The sequence below is a fragment of the Aedes albopictus genome, chromosome 2 (genome assembly GCF_035046485.1).
Source record: "Aedes albopictus strain Foshan chromosome 2, AalbF5, whole genome shotgun sequence".
Lineage (NCBI taxonomy): Eukaryota > Metazoa > Arthropoda > Insecta > Diptera > Culicidae > Aedes > Aedes albopictus.
The window spans coordinates 192,300,818-192,327,056 of record NC_085137.1 but is presented as its reverse complement, the minus strand read 5'-3'; the positions used below and the strand labels follow the sequence as shown (position 1 = coordinate 192,327,056).

Below are 26,239 nucleotides of genomic sequence, written 5' to 3'. Positions count from 1 at the left end.
CTGGAGGAATGTCTGGAGGAATTCCTGAAAATTTCCTCAAAGTATTCCTGGAGAATTTCCTGAAAGAATCTCTGAAGACATCCCTAGAGGATTTCCAGGAGATATTCCTGGACGAATTGCAGGCATAATTCGTGAAGGATGCCAGGAATATTCCGGAAGAAATTCCTGGGGTATTTCCTGAAGGTATTCCTGGAGAAGTTCCTGGGGAAATTCCTAGATAACATCCCGGAGGAATAAATGGAGGAGTTCCTAGTGGTATTCCTATGGAAATTTCTGGAGGAATCTCTAGAGGGATTCTTGAAAGAATTACTGGATGAATATCTAGAGGAATTTCGAGAAGAATTCTGAGTGATCTGTTTCTATTTATGTTATTTTTCTATTTCTGAAAGAATCCCTCGAGAGATTCTTGGAGGAATTTCTAGCGGAATTGCTGGTAGAGTTCCTGGAGAAATTCTCGAAGGAATTCCAGAAGGAAACCCTGGGGTATCCTTGAAGAAAATTGTGAAGAAATACCTGGAGGAATCCCAAAAAAATTCCTGATGGAATTCCTGGAGAATATTCTTGAAGAATTTCTGAAGAAATCCCTAGAGGATTTCTGGAAGAATCTTTGGAGAAACTTCTGGAGGATTTCCTGAAGGAATCTTCAAAGAATCTCCTGATTCTCGGGAAAAAATCCTGGAGAAATACATAGAGGAATTGCTGACATAATTCCAGTATTCAAGATATCCAGTAGCAGTTCCTGGAGAAATTTCTGGAAAAAATCCTGGGGGAATTCCTGAAGAAATCCCCCAGTAGTTCCTGCAGACAATCCGGAATATAATCCTAGAGGAATTACTAGTGGTATTTCTTTGGGAATTTCTGGATGAAGCTGTAAGAGAAATTCTCGGAAGAATTGCTGGATGAGTTTCTAGAGAAATTCTGGGAGATTTCTATTTCTATTCTATTATTTTTCTATTTCTGAAAAAAAAAACACTTGAGAAAATCCTGGAGGAAATTCTACCGGAATTTCTTGAGGAATTCTTGGATAAATCCTCGAAGGAATGCCTGAAGGAATCTCTGGAAGAAGTTTATAAAGAAGTCCCTGAGGGAATACCTAAAAAATACTGATGGTATTCCTCCAGGGATTTCCTGGAATAATTTCTGATGAAACCCCTAGAGGATTTCCAGGAAGAGTCTTTAGAGGAACTTCTGGAGGAATCCCTGAAAAATTCCTGAGGGTATTCCTGAAGAATTTCCTGGAAGAATTTCTGAAAAAAATTGCAGAAGTTTTTCTGGAAAAAATCCTGGAGAAATTGTAGACATAATTACTGAAAGATGTCCAGGAGCAGTTCCTGGATCAATTCCTGAAGAAATTGCTGGAGGAATTCCTGAAAAAAATCTTGGGTAGATCCTGGAGAATTTCCTGAAATAGCTCTTGGAGATATTCCTGAATAAAATCCTGGATGTATGCCTGGAGGAATTGCTGAAGGTTCTCCTTTGGGAATTGCTGGCGGAATCCTTGCAGGAATCTCTGGAGGAATTTCTTCAACAACTTCTTGATGAATTTCTGGGGGAATCTATAGAGGAGCTCTAGGAGAAATTTATGGAAAAATCCCCTGAGAAATTCCCGGAAGGATTTCTAGAGAAATCCTCGAACGAATTTCTGAAGAAATCCCTGGAAAAATCCCTGAAAAAGTTCCTGGACGAGTTTTCAGCGGAATTCCTAGAGAAATATCTGTAGCGATTCCTGGATTCCAGAAATGCCTTTGGTGATTCTTCCAGAGATTTTTCTAAACACTCATCCAAGAATTCCTTCACAGATTTTACCCATTGATTACTAAAAAAATCTCATAAAGTTCCTCCTGGAACTCCTTTTGGCCTTCCTCCAGGAACTCCAGCTGATGGAAACCCAAGAGAAATCTTTAGAGGAAGATTTCCAAAAATAATGTTTGATATAGCCTAGTTGGAATTTCTAGAGAAATCTCTTGTAAAATCCCATCAATGCATGCATTTTTGAAGCACTATATGAAAAATTATTATTACTTAATCATTTATTTTAGGCTCATGCGCCACAGGCATAACGGAGCCGAATTCAATTAAAACTTTTTACAATTTAATGTTTTTGACTTATAAACTATGTTAGTTTTGGGGAACCGTAAAACTCGCGGTTTGGTCGAGGTTAGGGGGAACAAAAATATTTGAGAAAAGGATAGGATGATGGGGGCTTTTTGTTGACACTTGGCAGCATGTTGTGGCGTATTGCTGCTGGTCAACGGTAGAGTGGACGAACAACCTGTAACGATACAAACAAACGATTTTCGAAGGGATACGAGGTGGACAAGTGGAACAACAAGACTATATGAAAAATTACAGCTTATTGAACTTTTTTTTTTGTGAGAAACAAAGTTGCCTATCCTGAAAATTTTGGGCACCTCCTGTGTATAACCTCTAGGTCCCTCAACGATAACTCAAAACCAATATGTATATTTATCAAGCTGATTGAATTAGCACTCCATGGAAAGTTTTGGCTCTGCTTACCGTTATACATCCTGTAAATATAATTTATTTACCGATGTATTAATTGCCACAGAAGAGATAAAACTTTCTCTCTTCCACCTGTTTACAGTTAACGCCGACCCTTACTTTACACTATCTTACTTACATTTGATGAGGTAAGCATGTCGGTATTAGCAAGATTCCACCGTAGTATTTTGCTGAGTATCAACGACGTAAACGCACCTCCGAAGGTTATAGGTCTTGACAATAATATTTACAATCCGGAATACTTTGTATGTGTTATTTTAGTGTCTGTTCAAAACACATCCATCCACGTTATTGAAAACATTCGAATCGGGAGCAATGGAATCAGACGAACTTCGGCGAAAGTCGTTATCACATTGGTAAACACTTTGAAGAGGCCAGAACGTTTTGACAATGCTTTCGATGAGATTGCTTCAGTAGGTCACAGCCACAGAAGATCGCAGCACTCCATCCGTACATCTCAGTGAAATAAGTTGATCTATTGTGTGCGTAGTTCGTGATTTTTTATCTGTTTTCTTCGGTGTACCACATACCAAGAGATCTAGAATGACTTTCACAATTATGTAGAAAAACGATGCAAAACCCGGTTACAGTGACAGATCAAACCGAATCCAGTTCTTCGCGTGTAAATCTCCTACGACTGACAATGTAACTCTTTACAAGCTCTAAATACAATTATCGTACGCTATCAGCGGTGACACTGCTAAGCGGAGCATTCCTCGGGCTGACGACGACGGCGACCTACGTAGAATTGTCGTCTTATATAAAAGAACCAAGCGGAGAAAGCTTTGTTCTTCCGTCTGAAAGAGCAGTCGCGGTAAGATACATATAGTGAGAGCTATCGGTTAACGACACGTGTGCGGTGTAAAGTGTTGTGTACCTCCTACTGGGTAGTGAATGAACGAAAATGATCCCGCCGAGCCAATACGATCCGGTGGTGCACGATGAGCGATCACCGCTGCTGAAGAAGGGTACGTCCGGGGGGCTTCCAGCGGGACCGTCGTGGGTGAGCTATGGATCGCGACGACGACGGGATGAGTGCTGCCGGTTTATATCAAAATGTGAGTAGAAAATGATACAATTTGTTGAGATTAACAATTTAGATCAATTTTCGAGCTTCTTATGATTCCCTCAGTCGCATCTAACGCATCAAACGATCAGCCGTTAGTGAAATTCCGAATAATTTGAAGAGAGTACTAATACTAAAACCTACACGTAACATTTTATTTTCAATTTTATTTGTTTCTTTCTACCGTCAGTGTACCAGTAGCCGCTAGTGGCCCAATAGCCTCTTATTGATGTAAAAATCAAGTTTATATGCATAAATACAGGGTTGGGAGAGGCAACTTTTTTCCTCACAAACAAGTTTAACATGCTATAGCTTTTCATAGAGTGCATCGAAGAATCTCAATTTTGAATGTTTGTCAACCTATTATATGTGCATCATTGGTACAAATTTGGGCTCGATTGATTAATCTTACGCAAAGTTAGAACCGTTCGGGTAAAACACTATTATTTCGACATCTAATTTTTGAACTGTCATATCTCGGAAACCAGTGAATCGAATTGAATGAAATTTCGAACGTACATTACACTATATTAATGTTTCATAAATAATTAAAACATAGGTATTTTTTGAACGTTGAAAAAAGTTGTCATAGATAAACACTTTTTGGATTTTTCTCGAAAAAATTTTAGTGTAATAATCAAAGATTTTCCACTTCTGTTCTCAAGATATCTCTAATCAGATATATTTGAGCCTATTAAGATTAATGGAAGAACACATTTAGTATTTTTTGTGTGGTATTGTAAATTTGACTTATTATCCTCTACATGGGTAAACATTTCAACCCTGTATAACTTAATTCGCAGTGAGAAAATATTACATTTCATAACGTTGTATCAAGTATCAATGTATTGTTGATAAACGTTAAAAATTTCATTCAATTCGGTTCACTGGTTTCCGAGATATGACAGTTTAAAAATTAGATGTCGAAATAATAGTGTTTTACCCGAACGGTTCTAACTTTGCAAAAAATTAATCAATCGAGCCCAAATTTGTTCCAAATGATGCATGTATAATAGGTTGATAACCAGTCAAAATTTGAGATTTTTTGAAGCACTCTATGAAAAGTTACAACATGTTGAAATTTTTTGTGTGAGAAAAAAGTTGCCTATCCCAAACATTTTGGCCATCTCCTGTACACTCATTTGGGCACGGATATTCTTGCACAACATAAATTAGATGCGAGCAAAGCCATTTTATGCAATATTTACCGAATAACATAAATTTTGAAAACAAAACCGTGAATGTTTTAGGTGAGTATTGACCACGACAATGAAATATCGGATTAAATGTAAGCAAACCTCTTATTTTCTCATTCCTACATGTGACACTATACATACACAGCTAATCGCGTTCGGTAATTTTAACCGAAATCTCAACTGTTGAGCGATCGGTAGTGGATTTTATCGAAATTCTGTAAAAAATTCAAAATTTCGGTAAATTGTTATCGTTTATTTGTCAAACTCTAACGAAGTTTGGTAAATGTTTCCAGCTTTACCGATTTTTTTGGGTAAACAAATCTTAACGTTTGAGATTTTGGTAAAATTTCACCGAAGTTGATGATTTTTCTAAGTGTGTACTTTAGAGCTGTAGATGCTCTAAACTTGTAATAAAAGTCGAATGACCTTCAGTAATTAAACATAAGTATTACAGGCATTGTATCTGTCCTGGTTTATTTGATACTAGCTGTTCCGGCAAACATCTTTTTTTGTATCTGTATTTGCGAGATTTCCGAAGGAAGAACTCACATGTTTGTGAGTTTGTCAGGAGTGGGATCCGACCCCAGGTACTCGGTGTGGAAGGCATAAGCGCTTTAACCATCACACCAGGTCCGCTTCGGCAATCATCGTTCTACCTTCCTATTGTGTTTTTCGATATGCAGCTCTGTAGAAAATGCCCCGCAAAATGGAATTTTGCGTTCCCGGTCGATTTTCCAAATTTTTTTTCCGTACGAACACGTCGGAGCCCTGCACGAGTGAAAAACTGAAAAAAAATGGTTCAGATCCGTTGGCCCGTTCCCGAGCCTATTCGTGACATGCAAACACCATTCCATTTTTATTTAAATAGACTCCATTCATTGGCGTCACTAGGTGAAATGCCTAGGGGGGCTTAAGAGCCAATTTCAGTATCTACACAGATAAAAATAATGAGGATTACACGTCATGTAAACTTCAGTTTAGTCATGTAAGCTTAGTGTTATGATGGTTTACATGAAATATCATGTAAATTTGTGTTATATGTCATGTAAACACACAGAGTCATGCTGAATTACATGACATGTAATGGAAGTTTACATGATATTTTATGACTTTTACATGATATATCATGTAAACTTCTGTGATATCCCACGCTCCAATCATGTGCATCATATGTCACAGAATTTTACACTCTTTTTTCGATCTGTGTAGAGAGGCTTTGCAGTGTAATTTGAAGATTTCCTAGGGGGGCTATTCGGATTCTAGGGGGGTCTAAGCCCTCCCTAGACCCCTCCCGTATTTACGCCAATGATTCTATTATAATTTAAGCATAGTGAATGTCCTGATTTCTGTGAAAATTATTTCAAATGTTCTCATGAATGTCCAGATCCCAAAAAAATCTGTTAACATGACTGCCGTGTGCAGCATAGTTGTCCCATGTTCTATGGGATCCCCTATTAACGTGGGACAACTATGCTGCACACGGCAGATGAGTGAATGAAATATTAATAGGGTGCCGAACCACCCTATGCAGTGGCTCGTATTTTGGTACTTTTCCTGCCATAACTTGTTCAATTTTAAACCAATTGACTTGAGTTTTTGCACGTGGTTAGATAGTATACGCATATCATCACGGTCAAAAAATTGAATCAATTATTGTTGAAAAATCTTACGAGCCATACAAAATTGTTTGAGCTCTCAGCTACTAACACTTGCTACAATACTAGATATTCAAGCCTTGTATGTGCCTTTGTTGTGGTTCAAATTGTTTTGTTTGCGTTTGCTTATTAGTCGATTTTTTTCCAAAATTTTGAAAAAATGACTGCACAATCAAAGAAATCTGAGACGCATTGTACAGTGTTAAACTACCCAGGTAACAAATAAGCATTTAAACAAGCAGTATATAAGCATTATATCTACATTCCGTCTGCTTATTGCTCTATCATAACAGTTCAACTACTATATGTAAACTATCCTGAATTAGTAACTAACTGCTACTGAGAAAGTGACAGCTGTCGCATAGCATTGTAAAAGCACGAAATTTTGGGCCTTAGAGCCAAATAAAAAATGTCCAACACATCAGAAAAAGCATAAATTTCACGCAAATAAAACCGTTCCGATATTCATGAACAAAAAATCACGACAAACAGAATACATAGCTTGATTGAATATATGATTTATTTTTCGTTAACGTGATCACAACATCCAGCTTTCGTGATCAATTATCGTGAATTCAGGAACGCAGTTCATGCCTGCTCAATCGAACTAACTATTTCGTAACGCTTTTCAGAAATTCGAACTGAAATCACGATAATGAGATACTCAACAACTATAATCGTGATTTGGTTCCTAAGAGCGTGAACTTCCTTCAGGCGTGCTGTCAAGACTGATAACGCATAAACAAACATCTAACCGGTATCCGCCCGAGCAAAGTCCAACAACAAAATTACAGCAAATCGAAAACATGATTTGTATTCAGCAACAAATTGATATCACATTTTGATATCATTTTATCTTTACTTAATTTGATTTCAAGTTTTGCTTTCGGTTTGCTGTCATTTTGAATTAACACGCTAAGTACCGACAGGCAAAAAAACGTGGAACTGTTTTTTTGCACATCCATATCTCAGCAGTTAGTGAACCAAATTTCAATCTTTTTGCGTTAACGGAATCCTACACTATCCTAGAGAGGTGTAGTGAAAGCCGATTGGAATTTCATGCAGCTTCCGGTGAGAACCAGGCGAAAACATTAGTTCCACATTTTTAACTTCTTCCGGTTCCGTTTTGTTCCCGGATTGGTTGTGAGTACCATGTCTTTGTAGCGAGTTCTTTCGGAATCTCGACAAGATAGCACCATTCTGTCTTCGGCAAAGTTGTTCAGAACAACAACCACTTCCTGGTGATGGGTTTCATAGTTCCGAATTTCACCACTACGTGGCGCTAGTGTACATAGTGACTTCCGGTACGACTTTGGTGGGATATAGCACGAGATTGAAGCCAGATAGGAAGATGCGATCTTCGGCAAAGTTGTTCAGGACTATGAGTACTTCCGGGTCATGAAGAGCATAGTTCAAAATTTCGACACCACGTGGCGCTAGTGTACATAGTGACTTCCGGTACGACTTTGGTGGGATATAGCACGAGATTGAAGCCAGATAGGAAGATGCGATCTTCGGCAAAGTTGTTCAGGACTACGAGTACTTCCGGGTCATGAAGAGCATAGTTCAAAATTTCACCACCACGTGGCGCTAGTGTACATAGTGACTTCCGGTACGACTTTGGTGGGATATAGCACGAGATTGAAGCCAGATAGGAAGATGCGATCTTCGGCAAAGTTGTTCAGGACTATGAGTACTTCCGGGTCATGAAGAGCATAGTTCAAAATTTCGACACCACGTGGCGCTAGTGTACATAGTGACTTCCGGTACGACTTTGGTGGGATATAGCACGAGATTGAAGCCAGATAGGAAGATGCGATCTTCGGCAAAGTTGTTCAGGACTACGAGTACTTCCGGGTCATGAAGAGCATAGTTAAAAATTTCACCACCACGTGGCGCTAGTGTACATAGTGACTTTCGGTACGACTTTGGTGGGATATAGCACGAGATTGAAGCCAGATAGGAAGATGCGATCTTCGGCAAAGTTGTTCAGGACTACGAGTACTTCCAGGTCATGAAGAGTATAGTTCAAAATTTCACCACCACGTGGCGCTAGTGTACATAGTGACTTCCGGTACGACTTTGGTGGGATATAGCACGAGATTGAAGCCAGATAGGAAGATGCGATCTTCGGCAAAGTTGTTCAGGACTACGAGTACTTCTAGGTCATGAAGGGCATTGTTCGAAATTTCACCATCACGTGGCGCTAGTGTACATAGTGGCTTCCGGTACGACTTTGGAGGGATATAGCACGAGATTGAAGCCAGATAGGAAGATGCGATCTTCGGCAAAGTTATTCAGGACTACGAGTACTTCCGGGTCATGAAGAGCATAGTTCAAAATTTCACCACCACGTGGCGCTAGTGTACATAGTGACTTCCAGTACGACTTTGGTGGGATATAGCACGAGATTGAAGCCAGATAGGAAGATGCGATCTTCGGCAAAGTTGTTCAGGACTACGAGTACTTCCGGGTCATGAAGAGCATAGTTCAAAATTTCACCACCACGTGGCGCTAGTGTACATAGTGACTTCCGGTACGACTTTGGTGGGATATAGCACGAGATTGAAGCCAGATAGGAAGATGCGATCTTCGGCAAAGTTGTTCAGGACTATGAGTACTTCCGGGTCATGAAGAGCATAGTTCAAAATTTCGACACCACGTGGCGCTAGTGTACATAGTGACTTCCGGTACGACTTTGGTGGGATATAGCACGAGATTGAAGCCAGATAGGAAGATGCGATCTTCGGCAAAGTTGTTCAGGACTACGAGTACTTCTAGGTCATGAAGGGCATTGTTCGAAATTTCACCATCACGTGGCGCTAGTGTACATAGTGACTTTCGGTACGACTTTGGTGGGATATAGCACGAGATTGAAGCCAGATAGGAAGATGCGATCTTCGGCAAAGTTGTTCAGGACTACGAGTACTTCCGGGTCATGAAGAGCATAGTTAAAAATTTCACCACCACGTGGCGCTAGTGTACATAGTGACTTCCGGTACGACTTTGGTGGGATATAGCACGAGATTGAAGCCAGATAGGAAGATGCGATCTGCGGCAAAGTTGTTCAGGACAACAAGTATTTCCAGTTCCGAACGTCACCACCACGTGGCGCTAGTAAAGGATGGGGACACTCACTTGCAAAGAGTTACGGCCTCCACTCTATTCGGCAAACTTTTAGACAAAATCACAAGGTAAAAGTCGTCCATGCATCGTTTTTTGATTGCACGCTTCTGAGCTGAGAAAATTGCAAATGCGTGTAACTCTTTGCAAGTGAGTGTTCCCATCCCTGGCGCTAGTATACATACTAATCTCCGATACGAATTTGATGAGGTTTTGCACGATCTTCAAGTCTGATAGGAAGGCAAAATTGTTCAGGGCTACCAGCACCGGGTTTGAAATTTCACCACCACGTTTTGATAGTATACAAAAAAAAACGATTTTTAAGAGCTATGTAAGAGAAATTTAGGCCAGATTGGGACTTCTTTGACTCTTTCTAAGGAATGTTCTGACAATTTATCTAGCTCTTTGTATGGGAATTCCTCAAGGAAATTCCGACAAGGAATTTCCTCAGGATTAGTCCTGGGATTTTTTTCAATGATGTATTCGAGAATTTTATTAGGGATTTTTGTTCCACAGATTTCTACTGGAATTTATTTATAATTTTATTCAAGCATTTCTCCGGTGATTTGCTGGAATAAACTCACCTATTCATTATGTCTCCAGGAATTCCTCCGGATATTTTTCAAAGCATTCCTCCAGGAATTCCTCAAAATATTGTTAAAGAAATTCCTCCTCCAAGGATTCCTGTGAATATTCATTCGTGGAATTCTCAAAGGAATTTATGCAGTCATTATTACTAAAATTCCTCACGGACACCCTTCAGGCATCCCTCCAGAGATTCCAGCTGAATTTCTTCCAGTAAAGGAATTGCTTCTGGAATTTTTTGAAATATTCTTTCAGGAATTCTTCAAGAAATAGTTGAATAATTCATTCAAAGATTTTTTCAGGTATTCGAAAAATTCTTCAAAATTTCTCCAAGAATTCTTTGGGATTTTTTAGAGATTGCTTTGAAAATGCCTCCCAAGATTCCTACGAATATCTATTCTCCTGCGCAGTGTTGGTAAAACTCAAATTCTCAAATCTCATGGTAAACTTGTTTCACGTGCGCTTCTTGACTCGCCAAATTCACCGCAAAAAAAATCATGCATGAGTTGACTCATGATTTCACTCATTGCTTTATTTCTTGGTGTTCTTGATATTTACATCAAAGTTTTTACGATTGTATGATAGAACAAAAGCAAATCTAGCGTACAACAACATTGAATGCCGTTAAAATTGATTTGAATTCGTTTTACAAGCAAACGAGATTTCGAAGCTTGACTCGTGAGAGCGAGATTTTGCATGAAATTCTCGCGCGTGAGAAAACGATTTAGAATCGCGTGCGAGTTTGCTCACGCAGGAGCGGTTCATGAGCAAGCTTTGAGTGTGAGTTTACCAACACTGCAACTGCGATTTCTTTGCCAAATTCTTCCAGGGATTCTATCGGGATTCCTCTAACGATTTTTTGGAAATTCCTTCAGCGGTCCTTTCTGGATTATTTCCAAGATTTCTTTCGGGAAATCCTCAGGGTGATCCATTTGGGATCCTTGAGTATTATTTTGCAAATCTTTCCAGGAATTCAGGAGATTTTCCAGTGATATCTTCAAAAATTCACCCAAGCATACCTTTATATTTTCTACAGGGAATTTTTAACAGGGATTCTGGAGTTCCTCTAGATGCCCGTTTGTATTTTCCTTCATGAACCCATCTTCTAACGCTTTCTTTCCCCACGGATTTCTTCAGAAATTCCTCCGGAGCTTGAAAACTTCAGCGATTTCATTTCAAATCACTCCGGAGCTTCTTTCGGCGATTCATTTACGATAAATTTTAGAGATTCTTTCAGAGATTCATTATGATACTCACGAATATAGGAAAGTTTTTTAGTGATGCTTTCGGAATATGTTTTGCAGGGATTACTACGTATTTTTTTTTCCTAGAGATCGTTCGCGAAAGATTCCTTCATAAATTTATGCAATGATTTATTCGAAAATTCCTCTCCAGAGTGCCCGAGTCCGTGGCGCAGTTGATCGCATGTCCCCCTTTATTTGCCGATGGTCATGGGTTTGAAATATTATTCTGGATAATAAATATGAAGTTGGAGCCAGAAATTTATTTGAATATCTTTGCTAAAACTTGTGTGAATCATCAATATAAGAATATCTTTCTGAAGTTTACATTTTTCACGAAAACAAACATCTGCCATGAGATCAAAGCTTTTGCAATAATTATACTAAAACCATAATTCTACTAGAACCGAATCTCTTAGAGAAACGCCATTGGCATTCGCGGAAAGTATTTCTGTAGATATTCTTAGGGAATACTCTCCTAGTGGTCCTGAAATGATCCTTGATCATTGATCCTTGAACGTGGGAGCTAGACTTATACCTTTCTATCTGGCTTCAATCTTGTGATACATCTCACTAAAGACGTATCGGAAGTCACTATGTACACCAGCATCACGTGGTGGTGGAATTCGGAACTAAGTTCTTCATGACCTCGAAGTACTCGTAGTCATGAATAACATTTCCGTAGATCACACCTTCCTATCTGACATCATTCTAATGATATAGCGACACGTGGTGGTGTTAGTCGGAACTATGCTCTTCATTACCTAGATCACAGTTCTGAACAACTTTGCTGAACATCGCACCTTTCTGTCTGGCTTCAATCTCGTGCTATATCCCGCCAAAGTCGTATCGGAAGTAATTATGTACACTAGCGCCACGTTGTGGTGAAATTCTAAACTATGCTCTTCATGACCTGGAAGTACTCGTAAGTCTGAACAACTTTGCCGAAGATCGCATTTTTCTATCTGGCTTCAATCTCGTGCTATATCCCACCAAATTCATACCGGAACTAGCTACGTACACTAGTGGCACGTGATGGTGAAATTCGGAAGTATTAGTCCTCAACAACTTTGTCGAAGATGGTACCTTCCTATCTGGCTTAAATCTTGTGATATATCTCACCAAAGTCGTACCGGAAGTAACTATGTACACTAGCGCCACGTGGTAGTGAAATTCTGAACTATGCTGTTCATGACCTGGAAGTACTCGTAGTCCTTAACAACTTTGCCGAAGATCGCATCTTCCTATCTGGCTTCAATCTCGTGGTATATCCCACCAAGGGCGTACCGGAAGTCACTATGTACACTAGAGCCACGTGGTGGTGAAATTTTGAACTACGCTCTTCATGACCTAGAAGTAATCGTAATCCTGAACATTTTTGTCGAAGATTGTACCTTCCTATCTGGCTTCAATCTTGTGATGTATCGCACTAGCACTAGCGCCACGTGGTGGTGAAATTTTGTATTATGCTCTTCATGACCTGGAAGTACTCGTAGTACTGAACAACTTTGCCGAAGATCGCATCTTCCTATCTGGCTACAATCTCGTGCTACATCCCTCCAAAGTCATACTGAAAGTCACTATGTACACTAGCGCCACATGGTGGTGAAATTTTGAACTATGCTCTTCATGACCTGGAAGTAGTCGTAGCACTGAACAACTTTGCCGAAGATCGCATCTTTCTATCTGGATTCAATCTCGTGCTATATCCCTCCAAAGTCGTACCAGAAGCCACTATGTACACTAGCGCCACGTGGTGGTGAAATTTCGAACTATGCTCTTCATGACCTAGAAGTACTCGTAGTCCTGAACAACTTTGCCGAAGATTGCATCTTCCTATCTGGCTTCAATCTCGTGCTATATCCTTCCAAAGTCGTACCGGAAGTCACTATGTACACTAGCGCCACGTGGTGGTGAAATTTCGAACTATGCTCTTCATGACCTAGAAGTACTCGTAGTCCTGAACAACTTTGCCGAAGATCGCATCTTCCTATCTGGCATCAATCTCGTGCTATACCCCTTCAAAGTCATACCGTAAGTAGCTACGTATACCAGCGCCACGTGGTGGTGAAATTCCAAACTATGCACTTCATGAAATGGAAGTACTCGTAGTCCTGAGCAACTTTGCCGAAGATCGCATCTTCCTATCTGGCTTCAATCTCGTGCTATATCCCACCAAAGTCGTACCGGAAGTCACTATGTACTCTAGCGCCACGTAGTGGTGAAATTTTAAACTATGCTCTTCATGACTTGGAAGTACTCGTAGCACTGAACAACTTTGCCGAAGATCGCATCTTCCTATCTGGCTTCAATATCGTACTATATCCCACCAAAGTCGTACCGGAAGTCACTATGTACACTAACGCCACGTGGTGGTGAAATTTTGAACTATGCTCTTCATGACCCGGAAGTACTCGTAGTCCTGAACAACTTTGCCGAAGATTGCATCTTACTATCTGGCTTCAATCTCGTGCTATATCCCTCCAAAGTCATACCGGAAGTAGCTATGTACACTAGCGCCACGTGGTGGTGAAATTTTGAACTATGCTCTTCATGACCCGGAAGTACTCGTAGTCCTGAACAACTTTGCCGAAGATCGCATCTTCCTATCTGGCTTCAATCTCGTGCTATATCCCACCAAAGTCGTACCGGAAGTCACTATGTACACTAGCGCCACGTAGTGGTGAAATTCGGAACTATGAAACCCATCACCAGGAAGTGGTTGTTGTTCTGAACAACTTTGCCGAAGACAGAATGGTGCTATCTTGTCGAGATTCCGAAAGAACTCGCTACAAAGACATGGTACTCACAACCAATCCGGGAACAAAACGGAACCGGAAGAAGTTAAAAATGTGGAACTAATGTTTTCGCCTGGTTCTCACCGGAAGCTGCATGAAATTCCAATCGGCTTTCACTACACCTCTCTAGGATAGTGTAGGATTCCGTTAACGCAAAAAGATTGAAATTTGGTTCACTAACTGCTGAGATATGGATGTGCAAAAAAATTAGTTCCACGTTTTTTTGCCTGTCGGTACTTTACGTTACAAAAACCCTGTTGGTATAAGCAGTGTTAATGTAAATATTTAGTGTTACAATAGTTTTTAAATCTTTTAGTAAACTATGTGAAGTAATTTTAGGGATATATCATTAGTGCAATTGTATTATTGCATTAAGGATTTGATATCAACCGAAAAAATCTTCATTTAACGATTTTTCATTTTTCTTGCGCTGATAACAAAAACAGTTATCAATTTGCTATCATCGATAGCAGGAATGGTTTTCAATTTGCTGTCACAGGAACATTTTTCTGATCTCATTTTTGATGTTTTAACCGTTAAAACGACCAAAACGACAACAACCTGAGTTATCAAAATTTGCAATACCACAACATCAAAATTAGTTTTCAATTTGCTATCAGACTTTGCTCGGGCGGCGCTCCGTATGTTTCGCGAAAGTTTACTTCTGTTGAGTAAGTATATCGGATGAATTTGGCACTCTCAGTCTTGAAAATCAAACGATTTATTTTATTCTTCCCGACGTTTCGGCCATGGGATGTGGCCTCTTCAAGGGAAAAATTGGTCTGTCGTTTGATTTGATCGTGAGTTTTTTTAAACAATCGTTGGTGGATCAAGTAGTACTATGTAAAGTTAATGAAAAAAGTTCCCGCCGAATCACCACAAAAAGGCCAGATCATGACCAAATGACCACCACAAAGCCAGGCCAAAGTCACAAACGGCCGAAACGTCGGGTAGAATAAAATAAATCGTTTTATTTTCAAGACTGAGAGTGCCAAATTCATTCGATCGACATAATTCCAATCGTTTGCCAAGAAAACATCTGTTGAGTATATTTCTTTTGTCGACTAGTAATAATTGAACGTCTAAATAATATTTAACAAAAATTCTCGGATACTTTTTCAAAACGACGTACAATACACGCAAATCCTATGTTGATACGTCGTTTTGAAAAGTACCCTAGAATTGTTGGTGCAAAAAAAGGTGGTGTGTGAATCTATGATGCAATTAAAATAATTAAGTGTGTTGTGGACGGCTGCTCTTCAGCTGCTGAGGATATGCGGGAGGAAGAGTTGTCCCAGCTAATCACAATTAGTTCTTCTGATCGTGTTAAGTACAGAATATTTAGTCTTCATAGACTTCGCTAATTAACAGCTTGGCATGCATAATGTAAATAAATGTTTAAAATGAAAGTGAAAGTGCGGTGAAAGTGTTGACAAAAACGGTCATGGCTAGCTCCTGCCAAAGACAGGCCATAAAATAGATTATCATATCCGTAATCAAAATCACGATTACCAAAGGTAACCGTAAACAAAATTCTCACTTCTAGGAACAACGTTCTCGTTTACGTGAACAGATTGATTGTTAATGTTGATGGAACTGAACACGCTAATGCCGCTCAGCACTAAAGTGCATAATTTCAAGACTACACAAAAAATGTGTAACCCTTGCACATTCACAAAATCAGCTCCTGTGTCCGCAAAATCGTTATATTCGCAAAAAATTTTGTACAGCAATCTAGCTAGGTTTACTAGTGACCTTGGAAAACAAAAAAAAAATATCGACATTTCGCATCTAGACGAGTGTACTAGCTGTATTTGAGAATGTGTAACTGTAACATATTTTTGTGTGGTCTGGAAATTATGCACTTATGAATAGGGCTTACACATTTTAGTGCTGAGCGGATTTACTGTGAAATCACGTTGCCATGAATTTTGTGAGGCAGCTATATTATCGCGCAATTAAAAATTAGAAATTAGCAATAAATTTGATCAAAATCGCCTAACACTTTGTATGGGCGAAGCAATAAAAATTCAGGTTTTTGCTGAATTACTGGGAATTCTACGAATATTTTTCAGTAGTTTTTCGTGCAGATGTTAAAAAGAAGGAACATCTCTCTGTTATCAAAGACTTGGGAAATTTTCATCAAAGTTTTTATAAGATATGGGCTATTGCTAGTTTTTGCCGTTTCAGTGCGCGGTAATATTTTAGTCATTTTGTGATGCTTGGTGCTCTATTTTGCAGGCGTTACGCACTGTTTGCGGAACATCAGGTATCAGAAGGCCGGCTCCAGAGGCACGTTATCCTCCATTTGGGACATTTGTGCCATCACCAAAATAATAGCCTATTTCATCATCTACCTGAAGGAAAAGGAAGGAAATAAGGATAGGGATGAGGATAAGGACAGGTAGGGAAATAGGAAAAGTACCCTGGAAGAGGATACAAACGCATAAGTGTACCACAATGGGTTCAAACAGCGCCCTGAAAAGGGCACTGTAATAACGCATAAAGCGAAAGAGAGCCTATAGCTCTTTACCACAGCGGGTTAAGAACAACAGAATATCCTGAATATTCAGGTCTCTGAAGTCAGTTTCACTTAATAAGTGTTTACCGAATACTCGGAAACGCAGTTGCGCAAAAACTGGACAGTTACATATCAAATGATACGAAGTTCCATAATCGGATTCACAGCTATCACACGCAAATAAATCAGCTTGCTGAATATTCGCCATGTGATAGCTGAGTCGGCAGTGGCCAGTCCATGCTTTGACCAGAATGCTGTAATTCTGCTTTGACAGATTTGTAAGATACTTCGCCACCCTTGGAGATGGCTCAGTACAATACAATTTGGTTTGACGACATGACTCCAAACTATTCCAGTATTGTCTGTGTTGAGTAGCACCCCGGTGGGAATCTGAAGTTTTACCCAACACTTCGATATCGGAATAGCTGGCTCAGGGCCAATGAAGTCTTGTGATGCTCCAGTGCCAGCTAACTCATCAGCCGATTAGTTTCCAGCGATGGAAGAATGGCCAGGCACCCATACAAGGTGAGCTGCGTTTGCTGAATTAAGCTCCTCGATTTGAGTGCGATAAGCGATAACTATCTTCGACCTGGAGTTGGCCGAAGCAAGTGCTTTAATAGCAGCCTGGCTATCTGAACAGAAGTATATTACTTTGCCCATAACGTGCTGTCTAAGTGCTGATTGCACTCCGCACATAAGAGCAAAGATTTCGGCCTGAAAAACGGTGCAGTGTCTACCAAGTGAATAAGACTGATGCAGCCTTAGCTCACGAGAATAAACACCAGCACCTGCTCGACCTTCGAGAAGGGAGCCATCAGTGTAACATACGATGCCGTCCGAAATACTTCTTTCCAGATATCCAGATGTCCACTCTTCCCAGGAAGGGAATTTCGTGGAAAATGTCCTATATGGAAAATTACAAGCAATTGTAAGATCACTTGGAGGAAGGAAGGACAACTTTGTCCCAATTCACCAAAAGTGGAAACAACGAGATGTGTGTTGATGTGCGGTTCACAGGAGTTTCCTCTAGTAGACCGAGTACCCGTAGACGGTAAGTACAAGAAAGTGTTTCTTGTTTGAGATGAATGTGTAGTGGAGCAACGTCAAAGAGAACTTCGAGCGCTGCCGTAGGAGTTGAAAAGAACGCTCCAGACATCGCCATTAAGCACATCCTTTGGAGATGGCCTAACTTTGATTGGATCGTTCTCATTTCGCCCTTTTGCCGCCACACAAGACATCCATAAGCCAATATTGGCCGAACAACAGTTGTGTAGATCCATTTGATATACTTGGGTTTTAGACCCCAAGTTGTACCAAAGGTTCGCCGGCATTGCCCGAAGGCCATACAAGCTTTCTTGATTCTGAACTCAATGTGAGGTGTCCAGGAAAGCTTGGAATCAAGAATGACTCCAACGTACTTCACCTGTTCAGTCACATCGATTTCAGAATCAAAGAGACGCAAAGGTCACACGCCATTATGGTTTCGCCTTTCCGTAAAAAAAGAACAATAGATGCACGCAAAACAAGGAAAGCTACCAAAAATTGAGATATGCCTTTCCTACCAATTTATGTATTAAAACGTACAGAAAATGTGATAAATCATAATCCATTCGTTGTATTAAGATGCGCTACACGGATTCATAGCTTCCATACCACTACACACAAACACCTCCATTCAAACCCGAGAAGTTGAACCGGGATGCGTCTAAAAATAACTTTCGCTTCGCTGCTGAGCTTCGCGTCCTATTGTCTACATGGAATTTTCCACTTGCAAACAGCAACCTGCTGGATGCGGGCTTTTCAGTGCACAATGGGTCTAGAGTCGTATTTACGAAGACAAAAATGTTTCTGCCAAGTTCTGTCATTTCTTTTTTTTTTTCATTATTGTGAAATGATTACGGTCAATCAAGTGTGGCTTATCCAAAAATCTGCTGATTAATTATTCTCTATACAATATCAGAATGTTTTACAAAGTTATAGCAAATTTACAAAAATAAAACATTCGATTGATTTGATTGATTTGTCTTTATTCAAGAGACTTTCAGCCCTTGGATAAAACATTCGAATCATTAGAACTTTTCGAAAAGTTTTCAATAAATTGCAACTTTTTTGCCTTTGGTCATATTTTAGTCGAGTCCAACGATACATGAAGACCAATACATTAGTCACAAACTTTCAAAATTTAATTTAATTCGGTTCGCTTAGTCCTAAGGTACAGTAATTTGATAAACGGAAGTCAAATACTAGATATAGATAGAATGGCTCTAATTTCGTGTAAAGTTGAATAATCAATCAAGCCCAAATTTGCACCAATTAAATCAAACTCGTTGAGGAACAAGTAATCAAAATTTGAATAGTTTTGGTGGACTTTATAAAAGGATACTACTTGCTAAATGTTTTAGGCAATTTTTGAAACTTAAACAAATATTATATTCCATATATCTCAGGACTCCGATCGCTTAGAAAGTTGATGTCTTCGGCGATGTTGTTAGGTTGGTTACGGCCGCTCAGTTGATTAGCTGATTGGTTCAAGGTTCTGTCAGTAGGCGGCGCTAGTTACGAACTAATTGAAGCATGCAACTTTTATTTATTATTTCAAATATATTCAGCAAGCTGTAACTTTTTCAAAAATGCACCAAATATTCTCAAATTTTTCCTGCCAGTTGCACAACTAGTAAGATATAAACGGTACAAATTTGGGCTCGATTGGATAACTTTACATAAAATTGGAGCAACTCTAATAAAGTAGTTCATATTTGAGTGTTCTTCGTTTAATTGCTATATCTCTGGATCAAGTGAACCGAATGAAATGCGATATTGCACAATTGTGACTAATACATAGCTCTTTGAAAAACCTTTGACTTGACTTAGACACGTTCAAAGAAAACAAACTTACAGCTAGTTGATTACTGCACGAAAAAATATCAATCATTTGAATGATTTTGCAAATGTGTAACTAGCGCCGCCTAGTGGACCATTAACTGTAAGTTTAATTTTTAATTAAACGATCCATCACCATCCATCATGGCATTGCAAATTAAATTATTAGAAAGAAGATTTTTGAATCAGTTTAACCAGACGAACCACCCTAACATAACAATAACAGGGATGACCCTATTGAAAATAAACTTTCTAAAACACATATATGTGTCTAAAAACTTAAAGCTGAAGCTTAATCAGTTTTGTCTTCGCAAATACGGTTTTGGACCCATTGTGCAGTGTGGCGGCTGTATCATTTCCATCACCAAGCCACGTTTGTGTTGATGATGATGGCTTTCAGCCTCTTGTCTAGATATGTGCAGTTATAGCCGTGCTGGTTAGAGCGCAGGAGACTGTGTATTATCATGATTGTGCCTCGGTTCGATTCCCGTCGCCGCCCGTATTTCTTTTTAAACATGTATTGGTATTTGATGCCGCCGCTGATCAGTCTATAAATAGTCTATAAATAGAACAAATAATAGTCTATAGTCTATAAATAGAACAAATAATGAGAAACCAGTGCGACAGAGCACACGCACACATGCGAAATTTTCCTTTTCCAGATTCTAGGAAGCCAATACAATTTTTGGTATACTGCCACCTACCAATTTTTGTATTTGCAAGGCCCTAATACAATATTTGTATATGTTTCATACCCAATTGTATTAGAATCTGCCAATCTCAGGTTGCGTGTGTTTACTCGGATTAACCGAAAGGCCATATTGGCGACACCAACCCTCAACTACCTGAAGGGCGCTTTGCATCAGGTCGAAAAGGGTGGTGATACACATACCAAATAACAATGCTACACAGCAAAAAGATATGAAAGTTAAACAGCATGTAAATTGAAGGGCAACTGAAATTTGCAGCAGAAAAATGTAAATCACCTACATTTGACGTCAGCCGAGCAGCCCGCTGCTGCAGACGGCTTGTTTACAGATTTTAAAGCATATTCGTTTAAATTTACATGCATCTGCTATAAATCATGCCAGCCACTCTCCGTCATCAGCCCAACGAACGGCTGCTCGCAGCTGTGGCGGTTTCCCCGTTGTCTCTCTCAGTACTCTCTGCAGCAGCCGGAGCATGTCGGGAATGCGTGCATTATGGTAGAAGCAGTTTAACTTTGACTGTTTGCTCTTCAACAAGCTGAGATAGCCTAGAGAGCTCGGGCGTGCTACTCACACCCCAGGGATCAGAGTTCAATTCTCGCTCGGAGCTCAATTTTTCTTTATATTTTCCAACAGATATCAAGACCGCCAATTGAAAAGGCCGCATCAACATTGCGTAAACAAACACGTTTCTGTCGACATAGGGCCTTCTGGGATCCACCCACGCATCTCACCACCATTAACAGAAAGCTTGATGTTTGCGCTTTCTGTTAGTGGTGGTGAGGTGTGTGGGTGGAGTTCAAAAGGCCTCAAGTCGACAGAAACATGTTTGTTTACAAAATGTTGATGCGGCCTTTTCAATTGTTGGTCTTGATATCTGCAATGTAATTTTAAGATCGCCCAAAAGATTCCATCATATATGGCGGGGTCCTTTTGTTACATTCGATCTGTCATAATTTTACAGGTTTTTTTTCGAACTGTGTAGGTAGTCGTCGGCAAAACCATAAGTAGGAAAACCTCTATTATTGAGTTGCCTCAATAGCGTATCTGCTACGAGATTCCACAAAAGCGGTGACAAGACTCCCCCTTGGGGGCATCCACAAACACTCAATGGGGCACGTTCGGTGTAGTACTAGATTTGTAGTAATGAGCTGAATTTTTGTATGGTGAGAAGGTCAATCCTCCGTTTCTGCAAAGAAATACTGCAAAAAGCGTGGGTATTATGATTCCTTGCCTAATTTGATGCTGTTTGAGCAAAACTTTGAATAACTATGTTGTTTAAGTTGCAAGAAATGGAGAAAACAACAACACTGTTGCCCAAAGTTTTGCTCAAACAGCATCAAATTAGGCAAGGAATCATAATACCCACACTTTTTGCACCATTTCATTGCAGAAACGGAGAATTGACCTTCTCACCATACTAAAATTCAGCTCTTTACTACAAATCTAGTACTTCACCGATCTGTCCTATTTCCTAATCCCTGGTAGACGCAATGTCGAGAAGAGATATCGGTTTTTGAGCATTTGGTGAATCCAATTGGAAATCATTGGAGATATACCATGACTCCGTGCGGCCTCCAATATGGCATCGAAAGGCACATTGTCAAAGGCACCCTCGATATCTAAGAAAACACCCAAACAAGATTGCTTTTGAGTGAATGCTTTCTCGATATCGTTAACAATCTTGTGTAAAAGAGTCACAGCGCACTTACCAGATTGGTACGCGTGTTGGTTCACATGAAGAGGCACGTTGGCCAGATGAACATCACGGATGTGATGATCCACAATGCGTTCTAAGCATTGCATCTTTGCTTCTTCATACGACGCACGACCCACTTTTGGAATAAACTTCATAGTAATATCCCGCCAGGATTTGGGAATATACCCTGTAGCAAAACTGCGAACAAGTAGTTGTTTCAAAACATGTTTGAAATGATCAAATCCCTTCTTAAGCAAAATAGGATAAATCCCATCTGCCCAGGAGATTTGAAAGGAGCAAAGCTATTAAGTGCCCACTCAATCGATTCTATAGTTACAATACTCCGAGCCGAAGCCAGGGAATCGTAAATAGGGGTAGGCGGGGCATTATGGACACCCGGGGCAGAATGGACACCCTCAATATTTTGAAATATGCGAACTTTTTTGAACTTTCAATGATTGGAGAATATAGTCCACTTGTCTAAAACGTAGATTCAGGAAAGAAACATTCGAAATTAAAATTATACTTGATTTTACACGAAAAAGTTGCGTCCTCCGTTTTTTGTGCATGGAAATTATAATTTTTACACCATCTAAAATAAGATTTAGTGATTAATTTATTGCAGGTCGATTAAAACCTGATATTTCTAGAACACATGCAAGTAGTTTTGCTGTATCTACATGCTTAACATGTTTATATTTTCTTCTTTATCATATCAAAAATCAAGTTTGAAAATATCTTCTGCTGCCGGGGCAAAACGGACACTCACCTTTTTGAAAGAAGCGGCAATGGAAAAAAAATAACCTAAATCACAAACCAACCAAATTCTTCGATTTCAGTATATTTTCGGTTAAATGTTCACTATAGTAGACATAGGGTGAAACAAATTGGTCAAAAAACGACAGCAGTGGAAAATAGTTGTTCTAGGCACAGCTGTACATGCCGACAAAAACGAAGTTTTATCCAAAACACCCTGAATTTAAATTAACTGAACAAAAATGGACTACTTCGGCGTATTATTCATCCATAATAGTTGTTTTGTAATGAAATGACTATAGGTGTAAATAATGTACGAAATTCGTAAAAGTCTCATGGTGTCCATATTGCCCCATGGGGGTGTCCATTCTGCCCCGTATGCTTGAAGACGGTCATGAAAAACTAACATTTTTCATAACATTTTTTGAAGTGGATAAATCATTTTTCTTCGTGAGCATTCTTATGCAATAGATGCTAAATAGACTTAAAAAGGATACATGTATCAAAAAACTAAACTTTTTTGACATCTTGCCAGGTAAAGTTGGCAAAAACCTTAGGGTGTCCATATTGCCCCGCCTACCCCTACAAGAAAAGACATCAGGTTCATCCGAAGATGTAATATCCACACATCCAGGGAAGTGTGTGCTGAATAAGCATTCCAGAACTTCCTCATCAGAGGAAGTCAGATCGCCATTTGGCAAACGAAGTTCGTTCACTCGGAAATCCTTAGATTTCGCAAGGATTTTATTAAACCGACTGACTTCACTCAAACTGGACACATTTGTACAAAGGTTTTTCCAGCCGGATCGTTCAGCAGACCGGAGAGCTTTCCTGTACACACTAATTTCAGAATTTCTAAGTGTGTACCTAAAATATTAAGAGATTCATATTCCACCTATTTTTTAAAAGCTCAAAGCTTCCCCCAGGAAATTTGCATACAGATTCCTCTATTATGATAAACAACTGCCATTGGCACCAGGCTGTCTATATCGCTCATCAAGGCCCATACACGTAGACTGTGCTCGACTCAAGTCTATTGCTGCTGCTGATGCTGGTGTGTCCCATCAGACAAATAAATGAATGGAAATTAATTTCATTTCCAGTCTCCAACTTGAGTGAGAGAACAGCCAGCAACATCACAACGACCACTTCAAAGCGCCCGGGAATTCCTTTGAACTTCTCACTTCAAAGGCCCGCCAGTACCAGGGCCTCAAGCGATTCAGGAGTTACCGGGAGGGCCAGCAGCAGCCAGCGTTGCGATTCGGAATGAGAATTTTGGCAACGGAACCGTTTGGCGCCGGATGGAGGGAATCCTCACTGTGTGCGGCTGACCGATTTAAAATTCGTCCTCGAAAAAGCACCCCACGCCAAATAGTTTGGCTCCGAGTGACCGCTGCTCGCTGAGAAAGCGCCAGCGGAATTGATGCAGGCAGAACAGAGATATTGTTGGTCATGTGACATTGGTATCGGTCATGCAACTGCACGCGAGCTATATCTTGGTGCCTAGTGCTGGTGGCGTCTCCGAAAACAAACGTGACGACGGAACGAGCTAATCCAAGGATTCACCCCCTCTTCTCACCTGGCGAGGGGGTGTGTGTTGAGAAGAGGTGGAATGTGATTTGAAATTTAAAGCTTTTGTCGTTTTCTCGACACCTGATAAGCATCCGTTTGGTTAAGGATAGTAACCCTCTAATACCCAAGCGTGAGTAAAATAACATGCAATTTTAGAGATAGATGTTATGCTTCATCAATGAACAAGTTTCAAAACTGCGAATACAAAGAATTGCTTTCCAGAATATGCGTGAAAAGAGTTTAGATGATGAACAATAATATTTAGATCGATCACAAAAACAGCTAGGCTCAGTGTACCAGTTATGGCTATAGTACCTCAAATTCGCCATAGTCGATTTTCAACCTTTAAAGATACAAATCAACAAGAAAAAAATCGTGAACAACAGATCACGATCACAAAAGATGATTGCAATCATTCAAACTTCACAATTTGCTCAAATTATGGTAGAAATAAATCATTTTCCTTAACTTTTCGGCCTCCTTGCACCCTATTTCGCCATAGTGTACCAGTTATGGCAACTCCCATAAGGAATGCATGTAAATAGTGCGAAGTGGAACCCAAATTAACAAATGTGTCCATAACTGGTACAGGGTTCCTATCATTGGCACACGCCGTAATAAATACTAAAAGTAGTTTTGGCTCCGTTTTTATATTTTTCCTGTAAAGTATGAAAACTAATCAATCATTTGACATATCGATGACACTTGACGGTCTTCTTCTTATTTTTGTAGAAATAGTTCTTCTTAGGTAGTGCGATAACTGGTACAGGCACCCTATTAGAGAGTTAACTACCGGATGAGAAATACCAATTGGAAACACGCGGGGTGGAATTTAAGCATAGATTTGATGCACGCACTTCCGAATTGAGTTAACTCCTGGCGGGTCGCCGTTCATTGGCATTTTAATTGCACGATGAACTCGTCTTGACCGCAACTCATGTCTTCAATCGCTTTGCATATCGGAGTATGGGAACGGCATACGCGTGATAACAGTTAGCTTAATGTGGAATATTAATCCCGATCGGCAATTGATATTCATACAGCATATTACATAGGTAGTGAGCATTTATTGAATTGAAATTTGCGATTCTTCCGGTCGCAACTGGATTTGTGTCTATCAATGACGACGAATATCGAAGCACTGCACAGCTACCTGGTTGGGCATATGTAATAGGAAGAGTGAATCATTTTCTGATTTTTTTTTTTGAATTAGGTAGATGCCTAGTTTGATTTTCACGGCACGGATCATCAACATTGATGGTAGCATTTTAATCAGTTCTCATTTGTTGTGGCGGCAGAACGGTTTTAGGTTTGTCGCAAAACGGTTCTGGAACAGGTCACGTACTGGTGCGCTTGGTATACAAATGAGAGCAGCAGATTCGGAAGCACGTATTTCGATGATCGTATAAAAGTTTGCTAGGAAATGCGTAAGAATACAGGTATGGTAGGTTCAAGGTCAAAAGTGGAATGCCCCTCAATTTACTGAATGAGCCGTCGATGAAGCCGACTCTATCACTTCCCATGAACTCATTTGCTTTAGGTGACAGACGACGGGAGATGGTCTGGATAGCACTTTGTAGGCAGCATTCAAAATTGAGATCGCTCGGAATCCCTTCCTTCCACTCCTCCGGTAGCATTTGGTTTTCCGTATTCTGACTACCAACCGGTGCAGACAGGTGGGTGGTAACTTTTCCGGGTGCATCTCGATGAGTTCATCTGCGGTATCATCCTTACCAGCTGCTTTGTTGGTTTTGAGCTGGTGAATGGCATCCTTAACTCCCCTTGACGTGTGTAACTACAGTCAGTTGACCGCAGCTACCGGCGTTGGCTTGAGGAGAGGGTCACAGATGGTGACCCTTCCTAGCGGCTAGCAAGACTCAATCTCTAGGGTCTGCACGCTTATCTTTGCTATTCACG

General features: G+C 40.0%; 1 protein-coding gene across 1 annotated transcript in view; it reads left to right on the top strand.

The window, feature by feature from the left end:
- The first annotated feature begins 2,973 nt into the window (after positions 1 to 2,973).
- Positions 2,974 to 26,239, top strand: part of LOC109408138 (putative inorganic phosphate cotransporter) — an 83,681-nt gene continuing 60,415 nt past the window's right edge. Inside the window, exon 1 of the mRNA XM_019681372.3 lies at positions 2,974 to 3,581. Coding sequence (XP_019536917.3) covers positions 3,428 to 3,581 — 154 coding nt within the window. The 5' untranslated portion in view covers positions 2,974 to 3,427. The remainder of the gene's footprint in view (positions 3,582 to 26,239) is intronic.